This window comes from Plectropomus leopardus, chromosome 13, assembly GCF_008729295.1.
Source record: "Plectropomus leopardus isolate mb chromosome 13, YSFRI_Pleo_2.0, whole genome shotgun sequence".
NCBI classification, from domain to species: Eukaryota; Metazoa; Chordata; class Actinopteri; order Perciformes; family Serranidae; genus Plectropomus; species Plectropomus leopardus.
Window position 1 is genome coordinate 18492221 of NC_056475.1, and position 23680 is coordinate 18515900.

Sequence of the window (23680 nt, forward strand, 5' to 3'; positions counted from 1 at the left end):
ACATTTCAATTAGTTTTCTGTTTAAAGTGACTATAATCAGTGATTATAATGCATCACTGACAATGTGAAACAGGGTCCCTCATAGTAATAAACCTACAGAGGATCATCTCGTGAATCTGTAGCTCCCCTCGCCACAACTTTATCATTGGTGTTCACTCTCAATGCTCTCATAACATTGTTATTGTTTTCATTTGAAATGGATGACACAAAACAGCATATAGTTAACAACCAGCTGGAGATCACAGTGAAGCATCTGGCAGAAAAAGAGCCAGAGCGTCTCAGGAGATGGTAGACAACAAAAACAGGGCTAAAAGAGAGCGAATATCGAACAAATATTTGTCAGATGACCAGACTCAAAATATTTGATCATCTTGCCCTGTAACTGCTGAATGAGTAAAAAAAAAAAAGCAACTGTTTGCTACAAGTTTACCATATTAACTTTCACTGTTGTGTTCACAACCCCCAAGTGGCAAAAAAAAAAACGTTCTCCAAACCATATAACACCCAGGTCGTGTGTCCCTATGAAAACAACCCACAGAGGTGCTTCCTAATTACCCCACCCCCCCACCCCCCACCGATGCATGACCAAATAGCTTGTGTATGGCCATTAATGTTTACAGTTTTAACATGTTGTGAAACAGTCGCAGTTGCACCATGTGTCGTGAAGAAATACTCTAGTCTACAAAAAAGTATGTCTGTTATTAAGATAACATATCTTCTTCTTCGTGACCGTAAATGTACAGACTGCCAGCAATTCTTGTATTCCACGTCACAAAATGAATGCAAAGTTATTTTTCTAGGTGTAGTTAGAAAGCTGCATTGTCATGCTAAGAAACATCATCACATTTGTTCATAATAAAATGGTTAATTTTAGAAATGCAGGGTTAACCTTCTTTTTTGGTTTTAACTTCTTTATCAAAATATATGAAAATGTGTAAAATAAAATAAAATAGAAGAAAGGTTGCGTTCCATGTGTAGTACACTATACTGTACTACTGTATGCAGTCTATTACTACTGTGTAGGGATATTAACTGTTTGATTACAATGACTTGTTTCCTAAAGAATTGATCTTTTAAAAAGCAATAATATATGCGAAGGTTTTGATTTTACACCAATATTCACATCTGATAACAATTTTATACCCCTGCCTTTTTTCATAAATTGTCAACATAACAAAAAAGAATAATGCAATCATTTCTTTGAGACTTTTATATTTTATACATTTTTTTTAAATCTCCTCATGCTGGAACCAGCATGCCCAATACTAAGCACTTTGCAGAACAAGTAAGAAACATTATCAGTTGCATTATTATTATTGTAAGACAGCTCATACACTGTAAAAGAAGTATGTGTTACAGTTACTTTTTTGTATTATGTCATCTTCAAAAACAATTTTACTGAAACAAAATGTTATTGGATTAAAAATGCATAATTTTCAGACATATAGATAAATCTAGCATTTATAACTCCTGTTTTACAGTGATGGAAATAAAGCCAAAAAGAGAAAACCTAAAACATCATCATCACATTATGTTAACTCTGGTTATTATAATTTTGGTTTGCACTCTGAGCTTTAACAACCTTTTCACAGATTGTTTTATTTCTTGTGTCTGCAGAACATAAATGATTGGGTTCAACATGGGGGGAAAGACAGAGGTCAGAGACAGGTTAATGATCCTGGCATTTGGATGTATTTTTTCCATTAAGGTAAATGTGATTAATACTGGGAGGAAATAGATTGCCACCAATGAAAGATGAGCTGTGCACGTTTTAAAGGCCTTGAGTCTCTCCTGAGCTTTGGCCACTTTAGACAATGCAAAGGTAATATATATGTAACTAAACATAATGAATATCAGAGGAAACCAAATAATAAGAGCTGGTAACAAAACACTGATGACAAAGCTGGGTGTATAGTCATTGCAGGCCAGTCGATATATCTGGCCATGGTCACAGAAATAGCTGTTAATAATCACAGATTTACAGAAGGAAAGTCTCGTAAGAAGGCCAACTGCAATAAGAATAACAGTAATAATAAAGACCCAGAAAGAGGCAATCAAAGACAACATGGACCTGTGGGTCACCTTCACATGATAGTGCAGAGGGAAGATGATAGCTATCAGTCTGTCATAGGACAGAGCAACCAGATTAAGAGCATTCATTGAGAGGCAGGTGTAGCAGAAAAAAAAGTACGTCAAGCAGTCGTTGTATGGGATGTGGGGATGGTTAAACAGAAAGATGTCAAGAAGCTTCGGCACCAGAGCAGAGCTACCAAACAGGTCCACAAATGCTAAATTAAAAACAACTATATATTTTTTGGAGTTCTCAGATTATGATCCAAGTATATTACAGCCATTACAGCTGTGTTTCCCAGCACTGAAACAATATAAACAAAAAAGAGAAAGACATAGTAATACTTGATATTTGGGAGGCCAGAAAAACCACGTATTACAAAATATGCAGGATGCACAAAAGTGATGTTTTTCCCGACAGCTGAGTTAAATAAGTTCATTGTAAAACTCAAGCTTTTCCTGTCCACAGTGCATTGGTTGATGTTAATAAATGTTGTCTTCAGTGTGTCAGTGCTGTGTTGTGTTGTTCTCTTTGTGATGCTGAAGCTCCGCTGAGCTTTAACCGTTCTGACAGGAGCGACTAATCGGTTCTCCTCTGACTTCGTGTTAAATAAGGTCAGTGTCCGATCCCCTGTGTCTATTGTATGTAATCCTCTAAGAATCAGACAAACCCTTTTTCATCCAAGCTAATCATTATTACATATTTAGATACCAGCACAGTCGCCTGATGTAAATGTTGGCATTGCACATTTCTGGCAAAACATAAATTTGTCACCTTTGCACGTTTCATATGCACTATATCAATGTTCTAAAATGAAAAAGCTTATGTGCACTTTCTCATCAGGGCATGGAGAGGATGGTAAATGATTTGTCACAACACGTCTGCCAAGCTGAAGGCCACTGTTTGAGACCAACAACAAAAGTTGTGTTTTACAGAGTCATTGTTGCGTTGCCTGCTTTCTAAACTCCAAACGAAGGTGTTCTGTAGCAACCTGTCAGTGAGTACATTTGGATGATGTTAGGAAAGTTGAATTACTGTGTTAGTCCAACTAAAAATGGACTGTAAAAATACATATAAACGTGTTAGTGCAACAGAAATCGGACTAAATCTAATTTCTCAAAGTCAGACTAACGCACCTCAATAATTTGATTTGAAGTTGAGCTATTCCGTCAAGTAAAACTGCAGTCAGACTTCACCTCGACTGGCCTCCCTCGGTGGTTACGGATAGGGACTGTTATTTATGAGGGGGGGGGAGGGTTGCTGCAAAACAGGTAAGGCCTTGAAAATATTCTCAATAAAGCGTAGGGCTACAATTAAAAGTGATATTGGGGTTTTTGGTGGCTTAAAACTAATCAATTAAGGCAGCGTTTACTCTACGCTGTTTGGTTATATGTACATGACACAGCAGTTTTCTACCGACATTATTGTAAATAAAGATTGTGATTGTGATTCTGGCTATATCATAGACTGTGTAAATAATATAGGTTTATATAGCAACAAGCTAACGGGGCATATCACGACCATCCGTGGCAGAGTTGGACATACTTCCATCAATAAATCCATTCTCCCCCGGGTTGTGTTGTGTGCTGGGAAAAGGACAGGGGTCCAATTAAATGGCCTAATGAAGCTATAACCGTAGCTCAACTAAACTGTCCATGTAAACATACTGAGTGTTTTTCCTGCAGGGACAGTGGCAAACAGCAAATATAATGTCACAGCCATGTCACTGTCCCCAAATGGATATGATGACTTTCACAAATAAACAGCGTGCCATGTTGTAACATTACTGTTTGCTGTAGCTTAAAGTAGCAAGCTGAATGACAAATGGGATGTGAAATGATTGCATGAGCTCAGAGGGGCAGCGTAGCACCTGCAGCATGTGTTACAGTCTCTTTCCTGTGGTGTTCAGAGCATGAGGCACAGAAAGACAACTTTCAGTGTCAGAGGCTTTGACCGGTCCCTTACTCATATTAGATACAGTCTGACACTATTATGTAGCCAGCACATTTATTTAGAACAGCCAACAGACAGTTTCATCAGAACTACTTGGTAGGTGTCCACTGACAGTTTTTAACCCCTAAAGCAAAATTAAAACCAGTTTTTCATGTGAAAAAAGTTTACATTAGAGGTTGTTTCATGAATCTGTATGATTGAATTTGTGCTCATTCAAAGGAAGCATAATGAGGAGCTAACTTGCTTTGAAACAGTTTATTTCTTCATATTGCATATTTATTGTTCCCCTAGCACAAAAGGGGAATTAAATAACAACAAAAGTAAAATAAACATCAATATAAAAACAACAGAATCAGATATCGAATATCGGCTATCAGCCAAATTGGTATTTTTAAACATCAGTATCAGCCCAGCATTTCACAATCAGTGTATCCCCAAATACTTTGTCATGTCAAGTTAAGTTGGTATCTTGATGAATGTCTAGAAAGGTTGAATGTGAGACAGAATTGAGTTAGAAAACACAGTAGATTAATTCAGAGAAGCCAGCAAGAAAACAAGACTGGTCTTGTTCCTTTTAAAAAACAAGTTATGCACAACCATAAGAAGTAGAAAAGTACAATAATACTAATAACAACTAACGATACATTTTAGAAATAAAAAGCAGCTTCTTCTTTTGATTTCATATCAAAAGATGAAAATGAAAACAAACATTTCCTAATATACAGACTCCATCAAGACATGGAGACACGAACTCTGATCACAAAAAAACAGATTATCTACACAAGCATATAAACACATATTAAACAAATTGGCGGAAAACTACTCTTATTGTAGAAGTGTTATACATGTTATACTGTAGACTAGTTTATTTTGAGCTCAATTATTATGAAGTAATTTTTGTGTAATACATTCCAGATAATTTTTTATGTTAATGTATTTGTTGATATGTTAAAAACAAAGTAGTATTTGCAATAGCTATTGCATAATTCATTCATTTTATTCTAAAAACTTGTACTATAATGTACATAATGACCTAAACTCAAGGTACAAACTATGCGCAACAGGTCATTTTATGACCGCTTTCTTCACTGTAACTTTCGATTTCCTTCTGATTTTTAATATGCCTTTTTTTAAAGATTCTTTGATTTCTTGTGTCTGCAGAACATAAATAATTGGGTTCAACATGGGAGGAAAGACAGAGGTCAGAGACAGGTTAATGATCCGGCATTTGGATGTATTTTGGAACCAATGGTAAATGTGATTAATAAAGGTATGAAAAAGAGTGCCACCAATGAAAGATGAGCTGTGCACGTTTTAAAGGCCTTGAGTCTCTCCTGAGCTGTGGCACTTTAGACAATGCATAGCCAATATATGAATAACTAAACACGATGAATGTCAGTGGAAGCCAAATAATAAGAAATATTAACAAAACACCAATGACATAGTTGGGGAAATAATCATTGCAGGCCAATTGATATATCTGGCCGTGGTCACAGAAATAGCTGTTAATAACCACAGATTTACACAAGGAAAGTCTTGTAAGAAGGCCAACGGCTGTGAGTACAGCAATTATAATAAAGACCCAGAAAGAGGCGATCAAAGACAACATGGACCTGTGGGTCACCTTCACATGATAGTGCAGAGGGAAGATGATAGCTATCAGTCTGTCATAGGACAGAGCAACCAGATTAAGAGCCTGCATTGAGAGGCAAGGTGTAGCAGAAAAAAAAGTACGTCAAGCAGTCGTTGTATGGGATGTGGGGATGGTTAAACAGAAAGATGTCAAGAAGCTTCGGCACCAGAGCAGAGCTACCAAACAGGTCCACAAATGCTAAATTAAGAACTGCAACATATTTTGGAGTTCTCAGATTATGATCCAAGTATATTACAGCCATTACAGCTGTGTTTCCCAGCACTGAAACAATATAAACAAAAAAGAGAAAGACATTGTAATACTTGACATTAGGGATGCCAGAAAAACCACGTATTACAAAATATGCAGGACGTACAAAAGTGATGTTTTTCCCGAGAGGTGAGTTTAAAAAGTCCATTTTAAGATTCTTGCTAAACTCATACTGTCTAAAGCACAGTCTGTACTGCAGCAATCAGTGCTGCAGGTCAGCACTGTATTCTAGTATATAGAGGGAGGTGAGCTCTTCCCGTCCTGCTATCTCTCTGGTGGTTAACATGTCACAAGATTTGACTGTTCCACAGTCCTCCTCTTTAAGTCAATGTCTGATCCTTTGAGTCTACTGTAAGTCATAATCAAAAACATTTTCAATCAAAATAATTTACTGAAATTATGAAATCTATTTGTAGGACTCTCAGGTGCAGCTTTCTATATGGAGCATTTACTGTGTTTTTATGTAGTTTTTTTGTCTTTCAGTGACTTAACTTTGAATGCCTTAGGCTACAATGATAGCAAAACACAATAAGCTAAAGGGAAAGAAAAAGGCTCTAAATTAAGTAGTGACACGCTTGTGTTTTTGAGGATCTAACATGTTGTCTGACCGAAAATGTATCTGTGAGATAATGAAAACACAATAATTCTTCATTTCAGATGATTATAAACTTAGGGCTGTACCTGACTAAGAATGATGCCTGTCGAATCAGATTTCGCTGTTCAATACAAATATTTGACAGTTCTTTTTTTCCATATATACCTTTTGAGTTTAAACAGGCTCTGCAGGATATTCAGTGTGCCTGTGACATTCACATAATGTAGTAAACAAGCTAACTGCACTAACGGCGTGTCAAAAATGTGCAATTTTTTTTGCTGACGCCAGATATCAAACAAAAGCAGAAGACAGTATTTTATTAAATTGCTGTGAGCTGTAAATTCACCACTTCTAAGCAGAAGAGAGAAAACAATATTATCCCGGAGCCTTATAGTGTAAAGGCTCTCTTCCTTCGGGCAGATGCCTGAGTGTCCAATGCAGCCTGTGCCAAAGCGCAGCATGAAAGTCAAAAGTGCTACTACACAGCAAAATCTAGGGACCAAAATGTCCCTAGAAGTACACTGCAAAGCACACTGACTAGCCAAGACAACAAACAAAAGACCGCTTTACTTGAAGCAATCTCAGTTGACTGAGGGGTTGCCAGCTGATGATTTGAATCTCTGACTTTTAAGGGGCAGCCCTATTATAAACCAATGAAAACATGGTTATGAGCATACATACTACTTCTGCCAACAGATGCCCCTAAATTCAACACATTAAACCTTTTTATTGTCATTCATTTTTTTAGCCATAACTGCTTATCCTCTTGAGGGTTGCTGGTGGGCTGGAGCCTATCCCAGCTGACCCTTGGCAAGAGGTGAGTACACCCTGGACAAGTCGCCAGACTATCACAAGGCTGACACGTATACAGACAATGACAGACAACCATTCACACCAACGGCCAATGTAAAGTCACCAATTTACCTAAACTGCATGTCTCTGGACTGTGGGAGGAAGCTGAAGAACCTGGAGAAAAACCATGCTGATACGTGGGGAACATGCAAACTCTACAGCGACGCACGCCTGTTGGTGAATAAAATTACTGATGGGCAGTTCAACCTGGTACACAAGAACAGAAAGTAAAAAAACGGCTAAAGTCAGAGGGCGTGAAATCAAAACAAACTTGTTATATTAAGTACGTTTTTTTTTTTTAACATTGAGCTCTTTAGCCGAAACCGTTGTGCAGAAACTGGCTAACCTGCATCAAGAATCCATCCTGTCAGTCTTCCCATTACCTTTTTTTTTACTGATGAATGCTGACTACTGACGCCTGCTGATTTGCAGACTTGTTTTCTCTTGCACAGGCGCATCAGCTGAAGTCTTTGCAACGTGTTCAGGCGCAACTTTTTGGCCAAGACACAAGCAACATGAGAGGACACAACAGTCAGTCTTCATCACCACTAGTTCTTTGATGTCAGTTTAGTGTGACTAAGCCTTAAACTACACGTCGGGGTTTGGAGACCACAAGAACTGTGATTGGTCAGTTTGTGCTACTTGAGTTTTCAATGTTGGTACAGATTGTTGACTGTAAAGAAAATACGAAATAAGTTGAAGAGAGGCTCATTTGTTTCATTCTTTTCGGTTACTGGGTAATTTAAAATAATATCATGATTATATTATAGTTAGAATGTTAAATAAAGTAAAGTATTGTGAGCTGGAAACAAACCAAAAGCTCTCCAGTTCATATAATAATAGTATTTGCAGGTCATAGTAGTGTTCCATGGTAGCAAAATGTGACTAAATAGTAACCGTCTGGAGCTCTGCAAAAACCCTACGTTGTGTGTATGTCTATGAGAGGCAGAGAGGGAAAAATGAAATGCCGAAGCAATTCTCATGCCAGTGGTAAAAAAAACAAGACAATTTATACTTGATGTTTGCAATAAAGGTATTTTATGCATTTATGCACATGGAACAAGCAGCGATATATCAAGTAAATTGGTATATTCACCCACCCCTTGTTCTGTGTTTGACCTTTCATTCCCAAACCCCGTCCAAAGGACAGAGGTAGCCCATCTTTTGGGTATGAGCTCCTCCTCATTTTGAGTATTCCAACGTTTGGTAGCACTTTACACCTCCTCCATATATTTTTAATTTGGTGCTGTGCGTTGTGTGGACACCCCCTCGGCAATGTGGACGAATGCAAAGCATTGTAAGATGGCATAAATGAAATAAATGATATAGCATAATATGAAACGATAGACATTTTTTATGGTCAGACAATACATGTCGCCATATCATACAGCTCTAGTAACACATATAGCAAAGCAATTTCCATCACAAACAGCACTGCTCACCGCTCATCTTCTATAACCCTAAACCAAACAAGAAACAGCTTCAACACAGCGACTAGACGGAATAGTGTCATATTCAGTGATGAAACGCAGCAGATCTTACCATCATCACTCAACACTAAGTAAATCGAAGAGTATAAGCAGTCACTGATGGGTTACATGTTACTGTGGTGACATAAACGAAAGACATGTGACGCTACTATTCAAAAGCTAGACAGAATCTGAAGGCACAATCTAGGAGAAGAGGATGTTGAGGACAGATTTCATCTCTTTGCACAAGTTCCTGCCAGCTTTGTCTGCCTGCTACCTCAAACACAAAGTGTGGAGCAGTCTGGTTTACGTCATGACACTCAGAAATGGACCACAGTAATTACGAAAAGTTCAGGTATTTCAAGATCCTGTTCATGCATGATTAACAGGCATTTTGGTGGTGTCTGGAGCCATGGGGATGCTATGTTGAACCATTATGATAAAAATGGGAGCCAACTATTGATTCACAAACATTTGATGTTCCCTCACTTGTAATAATGGACCAATCAAATGAATAAGATCCTGCTCAGAACCTACTTTTTCAAGTACAAGCATAATTCAGTGCCAGCAGGAAACGGCCTGTTCATGTTTCTAACCATGCTGCTTTTTACATAATTAACAGATGTCTATAAAGTCAGATGGGAAAAACTTCCATTATGATTGCCTGATTCTTGCAGTCCTCATGAGTAAAAAGTTCACAACTGGACTGTTCTTTACTCCCTTGTTGAAAGCTGGAACAGCTCAGCTTAATGAAGCTGTTAATGAGTTGTTGACGCTGCTCTTGCGGGATGATGACACATCCAGAACAGTTAGGTAAACACTTTGTCCCAAACTGCAGGGGACAGTCAAGGGAGGAGGTTATGTTGGGTAAATTGTAAGACAGCAACAATTACATTACTTCATGAGGCTACAAATGTTCCATGACCTCAATAACTTTAACAACAATAGAATAAATGTGTGTTTGGTTGACCTAAGTAGTTGTTTGCATAGGAGTAGATTATGGGGGGGGGCACAAGGGATAAGTCCCAATCAATATTTAAAAAATCTATTTGTCCACTACCAAATAAAAACATCTATGTTGATGCATAAAAGACAAAAATTTGAGCAGAAAAATTCACCAGAGTGCACGAAATTAAATGTTTGATGCTCAAAATTTTCTCATGGAGGACTCCAAAACCACCAGTATTATATGCGTTCCAAAACTAATCATAATAGGACAGCTATCGCTGCATTTAATCTCCACCAATGGAGCAAACACTTATTTAGAATAACTGAAAAAATGGATACTTATTCTATTGCCCAGTTTTCACAACACAGCCATATTCGGTCCATGACCTGGGGTTGTATACAACATGTAAAGGAGAGATTCATATAAACTTGCATAGGAATCACAGTTCTCATCATCCTCTACATTTCACAAACACAAAAAAGTATTTTTGATGAACAACAAAAAAGCCTCAAATGTAACATCCACCAAGACCATTCATTTTTTAATGTGTCTACATTTAGGTTTTTGTATGGATTAAACAAGCATGACAGAACATTAACTTGTAAGCTTTAAGGTGCTGGTAGTGTTGTTGTTGTTTTTTGTTGTTTGTTGTTATTGTTGTTGTTGTTTGTTTTGTTACATTGAGACAGTGCCAAATTAGCACTTCCAGTGCTTAGGCTATACTATACTCTAGCTTCACATTTAGCAAGTATCAAGTAGGTAGACTGATGCCCTTTACATATGACAGAACTGGAATACCATGTTGCAGTTACATGCCTCCACGAACCACTCAAGTTGCACTTAGAGTTTACATCCATGTCTGTCCAGACCCGTATGTAGCCATGACATTAGGCAATGCCTCAAATGTTGCTGCAAAAAAGATACAAATTCTAAAACATGAATGCCTCAGACACATCTTCGACCCAGCAGCACCGAAGATCTACACAATCAGCACAGTTTCAAGATGCAAACTCAAGATTAGTGAAAACAGTGTAGTGTCTGACCAACTATCTCACCCTCTGTTCCTGTGTTATGGCATTTAACAACAGCCAGAACCTTTGACCTTTTGGATATAAAATGTCAACACATCATCATTATGTCCTATAAGACATTTATGTTAAATGTAGTCATAATTACTAATGAACTCTTCGGTTGCAGCCAACAACATGTTGTGTGATGTCACACTGACCTTTGACCTTCAACCACCAAATTTTAATCAGTCAATTCTTTAGTCCAAGTGGACATTTAAGCCAAATTTGAATAACCTCCCTCAAGGACTTCTTGATGTATCGTGTTCACAAGAATGGGAGGGACAGATGTGGCTATTTGAAAGGCCACATTATCATATCAATTCTGGAGCAAGATCCTGGTTAACTTCTACAGAGGAGCAATAGAAAGCAAACTAACTGGAAACATCACAAACTGGCATGGTTCGTGCACGGCCCAGGACAGAAAGGCTCTACAGCGGGTAATTAAAACTGCCCTGAAAATCACTGGTACCTGTCTACAGCGCATCAGTGACCTCGGTGAAGAGAGGTGTCTGCAAAGCCCAAAGGACACTGAAAGACAGCAGCCACCCCGGCCACAATCTGAAAAAGATACAGAAGAGCTTCATTCCCCAGGCTGTGAGAAACCTAAACTTCTCCCTCAACTCCAAAAAATGTAGCAGTATCAAGGACAAATTTTAATTTCATTTTTTAATTATCTTCAAAAAAAATCTACCTTATACCTTGTATTTGCACCAAGGTGTAAACAGAATTGCTAGCTACTGATACCTGGATGCAAATAACATCTGCCATAATATTCTATTTCATTCTAATATTCTCCGAAAACAACACACTTTCAGTTGCATATTTATTTTGAAAGATAAATAAATCAAAGGCCAAACTCCAGAGGAAGTACTCGCACTGCAACATTGATCCTTTGACCATTAATCCTTTAAATATTTCAAATGAAACCTGCAAAAATGAAACAATATATTTATATGCAATAAAACTGCACTCTGTGTTTGGAGAAAATGCATCGTAAATTCCTGGGATTGATACAATTATAACTCCCTTAAATGTCATTTGGCTCAGTGTGCTGTGCCTTAAACAATATCAAAAACTACTTAAGAGACTATTGAAGCTCCAGGGCCATGAGACATCTTGACTCCATCTATAATATGAGTATTATCTATAGGGATTTACTATTACAGGTGTTGTCACCAAATTAATGAAATTAGCTCCTTGGGTATATTACAGGTGTTTAGAATCTCCCAGAGAGAGAGAGAGAGAGAGAGATCTCCTCTGAAAATGGGGAAATGTCAGGATGCATCCACTGCCTCAGGCCTGCGGGGAGCAGTTCATTACACTATTCTGCGCTGTGCAAAAAAAAAAAGCTCACAAATTAGCCTCTTGAGGAAATCAACCACCAATATATAGAGTAGGGCTGCAACTAATGATCTTTTTTCAATTTATTTTTCAGTTAATTTGCTCAACAAATCAATTGGCTGTTTGTCTACAAGATACCAGAAAATAAGTGATTAATTTAGTATGAGATGCAAATGGTGGGCATTTTAATTTTAGAAATGCAATGCAAATGATTGATTTTCTGTCATTCAATCCATTTAGCACCTTACTCTGCACTTGTGTAGAATATAAATTCGCAGTAATGCCCGTTTTCATCACTGTATTAGTATAGTATTGTCACTAGCTAAAGATGAACCATAATGAGTAGTAATATGTCCAGTAGTGAGTTTAGTTTTAGCGGTATGTCGGCTGTAGTTGTAGTAACGGTTGTAATGGTTTTGTAGTATAAGTTGAAATCATACCAATAATACTAGTAGAAGTAGTTCCCTTGTTGTAATAGTTGCAGTTGAGATACAGCAGTTAAGTATTGGTGATAGTAGTAGTTGTAACAGTAGAAGAAACAGTGCTGTGAAAGTAGTATTGGTATTAGGTTTTTAAGCACATTGCATTTCCTGGACTGCATGAATACTTTCACAAGAAAAGAGACTCTAAAACAATCATCATGGGTGATGAAGTAAACTTGACTTTCCTCCATTACAAACGGGTCTGTCGGCCCTCCTGCAGGGCGACCCGGGGGAATCCATTACAATGATACTGTCAGGAGAGACATGAACTGTTTTTCTCCTCAAAGCAGGCTGTTTCCCAGAGGACAACAGTCGTGGTTAAACATGTTATGAGCTACTGACTAATTGATCCTGGGAGGGTTCTGCCCCCAATACAGACAGAGACACAAATATTTATCACACATGTGGTGCAGCTTATTGTTGTTCAAGTACTTTTGTTTTTCACATAAGAAACACAGAAGTATCATCACAGAAATTTCCCTTACATTATGTGTTCTGACTGGCATTTCTGTCTTATGATTGAACTGTATTTCTTTCATTTGCCATGACATGGCAGCATGTGTCCTTTTTTGCAAGGGATTGTAACCTCTGAAGGGCAGTAACGTGTGACACTGGCTACGTTGACATGCACACCAACGTTCCTCTATTATTCTTAATATGACAATATACTGAATTTGATACAGGTCATATAAACAGCATATTCCATTTAAATATTCCAAATTAGGCCGTTTTCTGAATTTTGCATTTTCTGATTAAGACATGTGGGATATGCTGGTGTTATTCGAGTTTCAGGCGAATTATTTGGACATGCATACAGCCAATTCAGAATTTGTGTCTTACTTGGGGTCTTTACTGAGGTTTCTGACACACGGCCTACCGACCGCTTACTGTCAGCTCTGTGTGCTGTCATGGATACACTGTACAAAAACCAACATGCAAAACGTTTGCAAGGCTGTGGGGTAGAAATCCATGCAGGAAAGCCTAATTTCTGGCCAGAGGAGGCAAAATACCTGCTTTTACACATTACTTAAGACTATATATATACAGTATGTGTATATATATATCAACAGGTTTCTGGATAAGCATGTATATTGCAGCGCTGAACTTCACAAGAAGACAGTTGAAGGAATGAAAGAGGGAGGCTGAGCTCACATGGCCCAGCAAGTGTGCAACCAGCAGGGAACTATTAGAAAATCCTAATTTGATGCAAAGAAGCAAAATGACAAGAAGTACCAGCCGTTCCAATTTTCCATATTTGACATAATAAACAACATGTAAGGGCATGTTAATCAGAGTATGCACAGCTGCCTGTAAACGAGATTGTTGGTGGAATATTCATTTTCATTAGCCATATACATAGCTTGGTAGGAATATTGTCTCTTTCAGAATAAGGGCAAAACCAAAACTGATGGAAGCTTATCCTTTCACAAATAGTAAATATGCTATAGTTTGATGCAGTTATGCCACTACAGTAGACTCTAGTGTGTCATGCCATACACTGCTGCCCACTGGCTAGCCATCGCAAATGCAACACAAATCTCTCAAAACCAATATGGCAACCAAGATGCAAGAAATGTTGCAACTGAGGAATATTTTGCTTATGTCGTGCAGCATAAATTTCAAAAGTATTTACGTCCTCCTACTGCATAGACAGACAGCCCTCTTTTATGGAAAGACCATCTTTCCAACAGTGAAATACTTCTTTAAGTATATCTTTATTTGTACTCACCGCTGATATACACCTCAGGGTGGTTGTTGGTCAGTTATCGATCCACTTTTCCATTCAGGTCCTTCAGACTCCCCAGCCTGATCGCACTGTAAGAAGTGGAGGACCAAATCCAGACAGCTTAAGGCAATATAATCCAATGCTACAGTTTTAGTATTAAATTCCCTGTTTGTGTTATATAACTACAATACACATCATAAATTAATAATACTGGAAATTACAACTCACCTTGAGTGACACCACAGCTTGGCCTTTAGTGTCTTCATTGTGCCGGTCAGACACACACACAGGCCTAAACAATTAAACAGTTTATGGTCAGCACCCTGCTGTTAAAAACTGCCCTAAATTATTAAAGGTGAGCAAAATTTTGGCCACAAGGGAGAAAAAATATATCAGAAAAAACTGGCAGACTCAACCGTATATCACCAGCTTTTCAGTTATGGCTGATGTGTTAGCAAACACACACATAACAAATGATATGAGTCACCTTATAAATGAAAATTGATACATTTTCTGTCCATGTGTAGGATTCAGGAGGATATATTTGCAGAAATTAAATATAAAATAATAACTTGTTTTTCTTTAATGTATAATCACCTGACTCAAATGACCCCACCTCTAGGTAAGGTCATCTGAGTTTTCAAGTTTTTAACATCGGCCACCATAGCAAGAAGCCTACCTGTAACGGAGGGGTGTCGCAGAATCAATTATATATATGCAACATGAAAATGCTTTATTCAGTGTTTTTACCAGTTTAAATAACCACGTTGGGAGACTTCAGCTCCTGATAAAAAAAAACTCTTAAACATCTGGATCTCAAAAGTTATCAGAGGAAAAAGGGGAGCACACATTAGCAAGTGTTGGACAACATGCCAAACAGCGTCCAGTGTGCAATGAATTGTAACTGAAACTGCTAAATCACCGAATCTGAGAGGAAGAGACAACTGCAGATTATTTGTCTCCACTAAAAATAGCATGAGTGTGGTGATTCGCCTGACTGACGTGCCAAACAACATACGAGAAACATTGATCCATAGCAGGAAACTTCTTTATCCAATGTGTTTAAATCACCAGCTCCATTTGTTTTGGAGAGGAAGAGACCTCTGCGTATAATTCATCTCCTCGTAAAAACCTTCTGAACAATGAACACTGAAGAAATTCTAACCTGGAGAAGTTTCAGCTGGCTGCAATCTGCAAACCTCACCACTGGACGCCACTAAACCTCCCTAAATCTTACACACTTGGCCTTTTAAAGGCAAGCATCCAAACAAGAGAAAGACTTAACAAATGGCAACATAACATGAGGGGTTTCTTTAAAAACTACATGTATTTTTTGTATGTGTTACCGTGTAGTTAGGGACCTTTCCCGGGGCATTTTGTCATTACATGAAAGGCACAGGTATAATCAATCGTATAAAAGTTTGTCACTGTTTCCTGTGTCTTTGTCACACTGTTTACATTTTATATTGTCAAAAACCAGACCAACACAGAAACACCACAGCAGACATCTTCATAACTGAGTAGCTAAAACTAGTTTTAGTTTCGCATTTTAGCTTGAAAATACATTTAATACTTTGTTTGTCATTAAAATAGTCGACCATTATTATTTATGAATTGACTAACTGTTTAATGGACCGACCGTTTCAAGTCAGTGAAAATGAAGCTGTGAAATAACCTTTTTTTTCTCCAAAAACTGAAAGCTACACACCTGAGGCTGGGTTTTTAACAGTCTTTGAAGTCTCCATGCTACCAACGTGGATTAACTCCAGCTTTGGTACGTTGGTGCACTACAGGTTTTGTAGCCTATGTATCTTAATAAATTAAATTAGGGGACTGTCCTGTACTACAAAACAAGTTCAACATACCCTGAATGTATTTTCCTTGACTGTCTTGTCTAATTCACAACCGGAATCACGTTTAGCGGTCCTACGACGAATATCAACTCGGTATATCCGGATATCAGCAGGTGTTCTCAATCAATTCACGAGCGCGTTAACGTAGGTGAGGGGGCGGGGTTTGTAGCATGTGACCAATCGCAAACGTGGACCAGTCCACTTGCAGCAGAGCGGCCTATTTTAAAAAGGAAGTGCAAAATATAAACAAAAGTTTGAACGAAGTTCATTGCTCCTCTTTTTTTCCTGATTGGGTTTAAGATTTGAAATTTTTATATGCACACAAAATACTTTTTTTCTTGCAAATGTTGGTCTCAACTTTGTTCAAATCAGTGTTAGCCATAATGAAATTGACATTTGCTAACTCGCATGTTTTTTTAATGTCTGGGCCCCTATTTACAAGCTTTGAATATTTATCAGGGTGTCCCATTTCACATGTCTAATTCTACTTAAATCATGTTTGTTTTTATATTTCGATCAACTCTGTGAATAAACAAACAAACAAACAGGGGGGAGCAGGAGAAGCATGGAATATGTTAGCTGATATATATACGTGTATATATATATATATATATATATATATATGATGCAGAAGTGGCTGTCACGTTCTAAGTAATGGTTGTCATGAACATATGAACATGACATGACATGAAAAAAAGGACCACCGTAATTAAATGAGATGTGAAGTGATCTGCAGTTACAATTATTGCAAACATAAGATCTATTAAATATTAAACAGGAACTTATAAAATACTTTAAATATTACACAGAAGGACACAAATGGCATCATAGCTTTATTTCAAAGTTATAATAAACGCAATGAAATGTGCAAAAGGGCGAATGATCAATATGCTTGGAAAAAAAAAAACAAGAAATGTAACAACATAACAACTATGTAACAATAACTGCAACACTTTGTAGTTTAAAATGTAGTTACAAGGTAATTACTTTCACCTCAACAGAAACCCACCTACTGTAACCATAGACTGTATGTATTCAGTCTTTGACTGCAACATAATGGTGGTAGATTTCATTCAAAGCGCCCTCTACTGTGTGTTCATAGCACCAGTGGTTATTAAAGTTGCTGTACAGCAATTTGGCCACAAGATGGTGACATCCTCAAACTTTACCTCGCTGAGCAAAGACAAGCAGCATATCTTGCCATGCTGTTTGGCTTATGTTTGGTGAATACTGCACCATAGTGATATTTCTGCCCATATAATCCATTCAGACATCAGTAATGAAGGTGTGACTGTAGCTTTAAAGAAGGGATCTCCCTGTACAGGCTGACCCTGTCTGACCTGTTTTATTAATGTTTACAGTCTAGCCATATACTCAAATGCCGCTGTTGTTAACATCACATATTTAAAGATGGTGCAAAATGTTTACTCTAGCAGAGTGCCTTTGAAACAATCATTTGTCTGTATAAAGAGAGTAGTGTATTGTTCAGAGGCCGGGCAGCCGCAGCAATACCGAGCGGCTTAATGTCACACAAACAGAATGTGTCGCTCTGAGTGGTACTACTGTAAGTGTGTGTGTGTGTGTGTGTGTGTGTGTGTGTGTGTGTGAATAACAGAAGAATACTTGTATTCATGTCACTGCCCGGACACAGCTTGACTGCGAGGAGGAGACGAGGGAGGGATGAAAACAGGGAGGAAGAGAGGAAAAACCTACACAGGAGGCAACATAAGTCCAGTCACCAACTTATGCTTAAAAAAAAATATTAAAAAACTGTTTTTAATAAATCAGAGTTAACCTCAAACTATACCTGCCATGTCACAAAACGCAGTGATATCCCAAGAATTTGATTTTTTACTTATTCAATTTAATTGTCCCCACAGTAATGTAACATCTCTTGTTTGCTCAATGTGTCATCATCAAAATACGTGTATGTGTACGTGTCAAGTGAGGCTTGACACATCTGAAAAAGTACTCTCAGGAAGGCAGGCTGAACTGTACAATATGTTCCTCTCTGTTCTTCCTGCTGCACTTTGGCCTACTGACAGTTGTACAAACTGGACAAGTGACTTAACAACATCACATGGTTGTTACAGAAAAATGACGCATTAAGACTTTATCAGTCTCATCTTTATTGAAAGTTGAGCGAGCAGGAAGTGTTCCTCTTTGGAAAAGCATTGTCCTTAACAGTTCACAGCTGACTGTCCCTCATGCGAGTTGTTTGCTGATGAGATTTGTCTTAACTGCAAAGTAACAATTTCAGCTATGAGCTGACTTAACACTGGCATTGCAAGTACTAATGAACAGTCTTTATCAGGTAAGAGTCTGGTGGCTGTTAACTCCCAAGATTTACATTCCTACACACAGAGCTGGAATCTAAAAATTCACATTCACATTCACTCAAGTGCTACTCAGGAACACTTTTGAGTTGCCTGTTCCTTACTTAAGTGTTTTTATTCCATGCTACTTTAAGCTTCTACTCCATTACATTTTTTTGCACCACTATACATCTGACACTAGAGTTATTTCACAAATAAATCTTAACATGTGATAATTTTGTTCAGTGGTAGGGTTGTGAGATGATTAATGGAGCAGGAAATAAGTTTTTCTCATATACTTCTTTTTGTAAAATAATGGATAATTTAACATCGTTGGGCTAATTTGAGAAATTTAGAGGGTGTGTGATGTCCGCATGTTTTCTTGCTGACAAGTCAGCATTTATAATGTGACTAAATCAGTCATTTTTGGAAGGTACTTTTTGCAGCGTCGCCAGGCACTGAGTTTGGTTGATCATGGTTTAAAGAGTTTATTTTTTCGGATAGGCCTTCACCATGTATGTATGATGTACCACTTCCAAAATGGTACATTTTGCATAGTGAGTACTTATCTTTTTATACTTTTAGTCCATTTTACACATTACTTTTACTTAGGTAAAATTTGAAGGGATATTTTTACACTGTTCAGTCACGTTGCACTTAAAGTTTACATCCATGTCTGTAAAAACATGGTTGCTCCACACACATCCATGAACAAACGAATGTATAAATGAGACTTGGATTATACTGCATGAGTTGTGGTTGAGTTTAACAGATGTTTTGATGTTGTTTTGCTGTTGTTAAACATGCTCCCCAATCCATCAGTACATCAATGTTTGCCATTTTCCATGGAGGCATGCAAGAAAACAAAAGTTCCCTTCACAAGTTCAAGGTAACAGCAAGATTAAGTGATGAACACAGTGACTTTGTGGGTGAAGTATTCATGTAAGTGATACATTCCTCTTTCCTGTTATGTTGCAAAACATGGCCATCAATCGCTGTCAGTGTTGAACTATTCCAGTTTTACAGCAGTTTTGCTGTCAGATTTCCGCGTGTTTGTAAGTCATTCTAGGAGTATAAAGTTAAATCATCCTAATTTTAAACTCCCTTTTTCCTGACTCAGGCTGTTTCCCAGCAGACTATAAAAACGATTTCAGCAGAAATACTTCACAAACACTTCCATGTTGTCATCAGTGAGTTGAACATTTGTTTAGTCAGCTAAAACGACTTTATGCGTCCGCTGAAATTGTTGTTTACTGTCAGGTGACGGTCAACAGCAGGCTGTCAAAATCAGGTGATACTCGAGAACTTTACAATTTAAGTCACGACAAAAGGCATTTGCACTTCAATAACCTTTATTTAGTTTACAGATGTATTCCATTTTGAAGTTTGAAGGGGGAGAGGGAGCATTAGTGCTATTTACAATTGGTTTGAAAATGTTTATCTCTGTACAGATTTGAACCCTGATCAATATAAACAACATTTTTTTTAAGACCTAGTGCTGTTACAAAGCGATTCCTTAAAGCAAAAAACCACAAAGAAAAAAAGGATTACATTAAATTATAAACAAATGAAAAAAAACATAATAAAAGAGCACAGAAGAAAGAAAATAAAAATACAGTCTGTCAATGATTAGGGAGGTTTTGCTGCTGTTAAGCACAAGACATTGTCAGCGAGTGACTGTGAACTGGCTAGAAGCTAACCATATACACAATCGTAGACTAAACACCAATATACTGTATATCAACAAGATCTAGAGTCATCATGTTCTATATAAGATTCATATTAAATATATTCTACACGTTACCTTAGTCTGGAACATTACTTCCATTGGAAAAATATAAAATAAAACAATAGAACTTTTTATACATTTTTATTAATAATCTGATGAAGGAGCACATGCTTCAGTTGTGCAAAATGGACTTATTAATGCAGAGAGAGAATTAAGGAGAGTAAGAGGCGAATTAAGACAAATAAGGAACATTTTTATTCCGCGTTAATTTCCCTGCTTGGACAGCAATTTGTGGGAGAGATCCTTCATAACACTGTTAAAAAAAGGAGCCTTTCCTCTGTGAGAGAAGGATGGTGCATCAGGGAAGGAAGAAAACTGACATGACGTTTTTAATAATCACAACACTGGTCGGTCAGTAAAATGCACGGACTGTCAAAACACAGTCACAAATGTCATGGACAAACAAATAACCAAAGCAACACCACCAACACTGGTTGTTTGTCTATTTGTTTGTTTGTTAGGCTTTGTTTGGCTAAGAAAATGACAACTGAAAGATGTAGGACGTGTTCTGTCTCTACAGCGCTCGGCAGACAAAAAGGAATATTTTCTCTCTTGTGACCTTTAAGGGCACACGCAGAGAAGGGCAGTAAAAAGGACACAGGTGTGTGTGTGTGAGTGTGTGTGTGTGTGTGTGTGTGTGTGTGTGTGTGTGTGTGTGTGTGTGTGTCCTGGTTTGAGTTCTCTGATCAGGCACATCTAAGCTTCGTCTGCTGCACCGAGGGAGATCACACAAGCACATATGGTTGTATGTGTAGACAGGATGTCATTGTGTGTGTGTGTGTGTGTGTGTGTGTGTGTGTGTGTGTGTGTGCGCATGCGTATGTGTGTTGGCATGTTGGCGAGTTGTTAGTGGTTAAAAGTCTCAGCAGTCTGTATGAGAAAACAAGGCCACACACACGAACTTGGGCACCCCATTACTATGACAACCATCTAAGATGAGTTAGAAATGGACTTTAGACAGACCGACTGAGGATGGCGAGACAAGGTGTGTGTTTTTGTTGTGTGTTTTTGTTGTGTGTGTATGTGTGAGTGTGTGTGTGTTTGTGTGCGTTTGTGGCAGAAGGCTTAAAAAGGTGTGCATTAAGAAAACAAAAACACATGCAGATCCAGTTCCTTCCACTAATTTTCAGTTATGACAACAAATCAAGTACAACAAAGGAATCAACTCTATCATTAATCAATTTCCTGCTCCCAGCTCTGCGTCCTGAATCAGCCTGAGCCTGCTGTCTTTCTATATGTGTGTGGGGGGGGTAGAAGTGTGCGTGTGTGTGTGTGTGTGTGTGTGTGTGTGTGTGTGTGTGTGTGTGTGTGTGTGTGTGTGTGTGTGTGTGTGTGTGTCTGTATGCATATCCGCATTGTGGACAGGCTCCAGGACAGGGGACAAGCTCATTAGGTTCAGGATGTTGAGGGCGAGAACGGATGAGAAGGATGGAGGGCCGGCGGCGGTGGTGTGTATTTACAGAATGACACAGCAGTTACTCTCCCCGGTCTTCTCTCTATTCCTCTGACCTGAGAACACAGAAACATCATCATCAAGACAAACACAGTCAGACAAGGTCATCCTCCAACAAGGTGCTTCGTTGGCCGGTTAATACAAGCACACATTCCCAGTAGATTACTTTGTAACACCGCTGAACGTTATATTTCTACTGTTTCCTTTGCAATTGTTGTAATGAAACATGATTGTACCCGACTTATATCAGAATTATATCAGTTAAATCAGATTTGGCTGTTTAGTACCAATACTCAACTATTTGTTGTTTTTTTTTTTTGCACAACAAGTTTGACAGTGTGAACAGGGTTCAGAGAGACATTTAGGGTGACAGTGACGTTCACATTGTATAGTAAACATGTCAAGTTAGTCCTCTGAGCTAGTGTGTGCTAGCTATGCAAACAATGGATGGGAGATGTGCAACATTTTGCCAAAACTGGTAAGCAAACAAAAGCCAGAGACAAGTAACAGGTAAGACAGGTAAATTGAAAATGGCAATTGGGGGATTTTTCGATGTGCAGACTGCTGGAGCCAGGGACCAAACTCCCAATCTTCTGATAGTGGAGGATCTGCTCTACTTCCTATTAAGTTGCTGTGAGCTGTAAATTCACCACTTAAAGGCAGAAGGCAAAAGATATTGTTATCTCAGAGCCTGATGGGGCAGTGCCTCTCTTCCTCCAGGTACCTGTTTCTGTCTCACTCAGACTCACTGTGGGTCTGTGTCTGCAGCTGTCTTTGGCATAGAACAGCATGAGAGTGAGGAACGCTCACTCTGCAGCTAAATCACAAGATGACCCACTTTGCACTTTAAACTTTGGAGTGAGTGTGTGTGTATATAAAGGCACTTTCTCATGACATTTATAGGAGCCCTTATACATTAATACTACTGTGGATTACATTATTTTTTAATGTATTTATTATTGTTAATTCATTCATTTCTTTATTATCACATTTTATGTTTTTCTGTATTTTGTCTCAGTCTGTGTTGTTGTGATGTCTTGTTTTGGATTACTGACTTTCCTGTATGAACAACAGATCTACCCTTGGGTACTACTAAAGAAACTTTGATCCTTGAACCTTAAAATCACGGGACCGAAACATCCCCGAAAGTACACTGCTAAATGACTGACAGAAAAAAAACACACACTTAAAAACATGCGCTCCACTGAAGGTTTTTCAACTGACGATTACAATCTTTGACTTTCAGGGGCAACCCTACAATAAAAAGTAAAATAGGTAATACTGTAGATAGATAATAAATAAAACAGCTGGAAAATCCTCTCTCATGTTATCGGAAACTACATTGCAGCATTTTATCAGACTCGTTGATCTGTGACGCTTCCTGGAGAGCATGTCATGTCTCACCGGTGCTCGACGCAACACGTCCACTTCCTCCTGCTGTTAGACTGGTATAACTTAGACAGTTTCATAAAAGCAAAGACTGAATGCTAAAAAGTCTACCACTGAATCTCTAGACATCTAAGAATTAAAAGCTTTGTCAACTGAGGTCATTATTTATTTTATCTTACTTTACCTTTATTTTGCCCAGAATGCAAAGCAAACTGAGGAAAGTCAATAGAGTGCTTTGTGCAACCCTAGATGTCCCTCTGAACTCTATTTAACTCTATTAGGTTAAAATCAGCCCCTGTCTCTACACACAATCACTTTCTATTATGCAGTCACAAAAAGAGACCTGTCCCCTAATATGATTTATATCAGCTGTATATTCTACACATTGTGTTGTGTCTTGGGGATACACTCAAAGGAGCCAATTATTTGCACCAGTGGCTGTTCCTAAAACAGAAGCCATGTGTGGCGAT

At 38.1% G+C, this 23680-nt stretch overlaps 2 protein-coding genes, 1 long non-coding RNA gene and 1 pseudogene across 3 annotated transcripts in view; all 4 read right to left on the reverse strand.

The window, feature by feature from the left end:
* Window positions 1-239: 239 nt before the first annotated feature.
* LOC121952761 (olfactory receptor 6C4-like) lies at window positions 240-2510 on the reverse strand. Its single transcript, XM_042499588.1, is given in 4 exon segments — window positions 240-253; window positions 774-808; window positions 1556-2313; window positions 2316-2510. Coding segments are annotated over 4 exon segments (1002 nt in total).
* A 2579-nt stretch (window positions 2511-5089) lies between these two features.
* Window positions 5090-6075, reverse strand: LOC121952762 (annotated as a pseudogene).
* Window positions 6076-14416: 8341 nt separating this feature from the next.
* On the reverse strand, window positions 14417-16335 carry LOC121952446. The gene is made up of 3 exons (XR_006106447.1): window positions 16277-16335; window positions 14640-14703; window positions 14417-14500 (listed from the first exon to the last, which is right to left on the reverse strand). It is a non-coding gene; the product is annotated as an uncharacterized LOC121952446 (long non-coding RNA).
* Window positions 16336-19913: 3578 nt separating this feature from the next.
* The window catches only part of ubl3a (ubiquitin-like 3a), a 44912-nt gene continuing 41145 nt past the window's right edge, over window positions 19914-23680 (reverse strand). Inside the window, exon 5 of the mRNA XM_042499178.1 lies at window positions 19914-21877. Within this exon, the coding sequence (XP_042355112.1) occupies window positions 21825-21877 (53 nt within the window). The 3' untranslated portion in view covers window positions 19914-21824. The remainder of the gene's footprint in view (window positions 21878-23680) is intronic.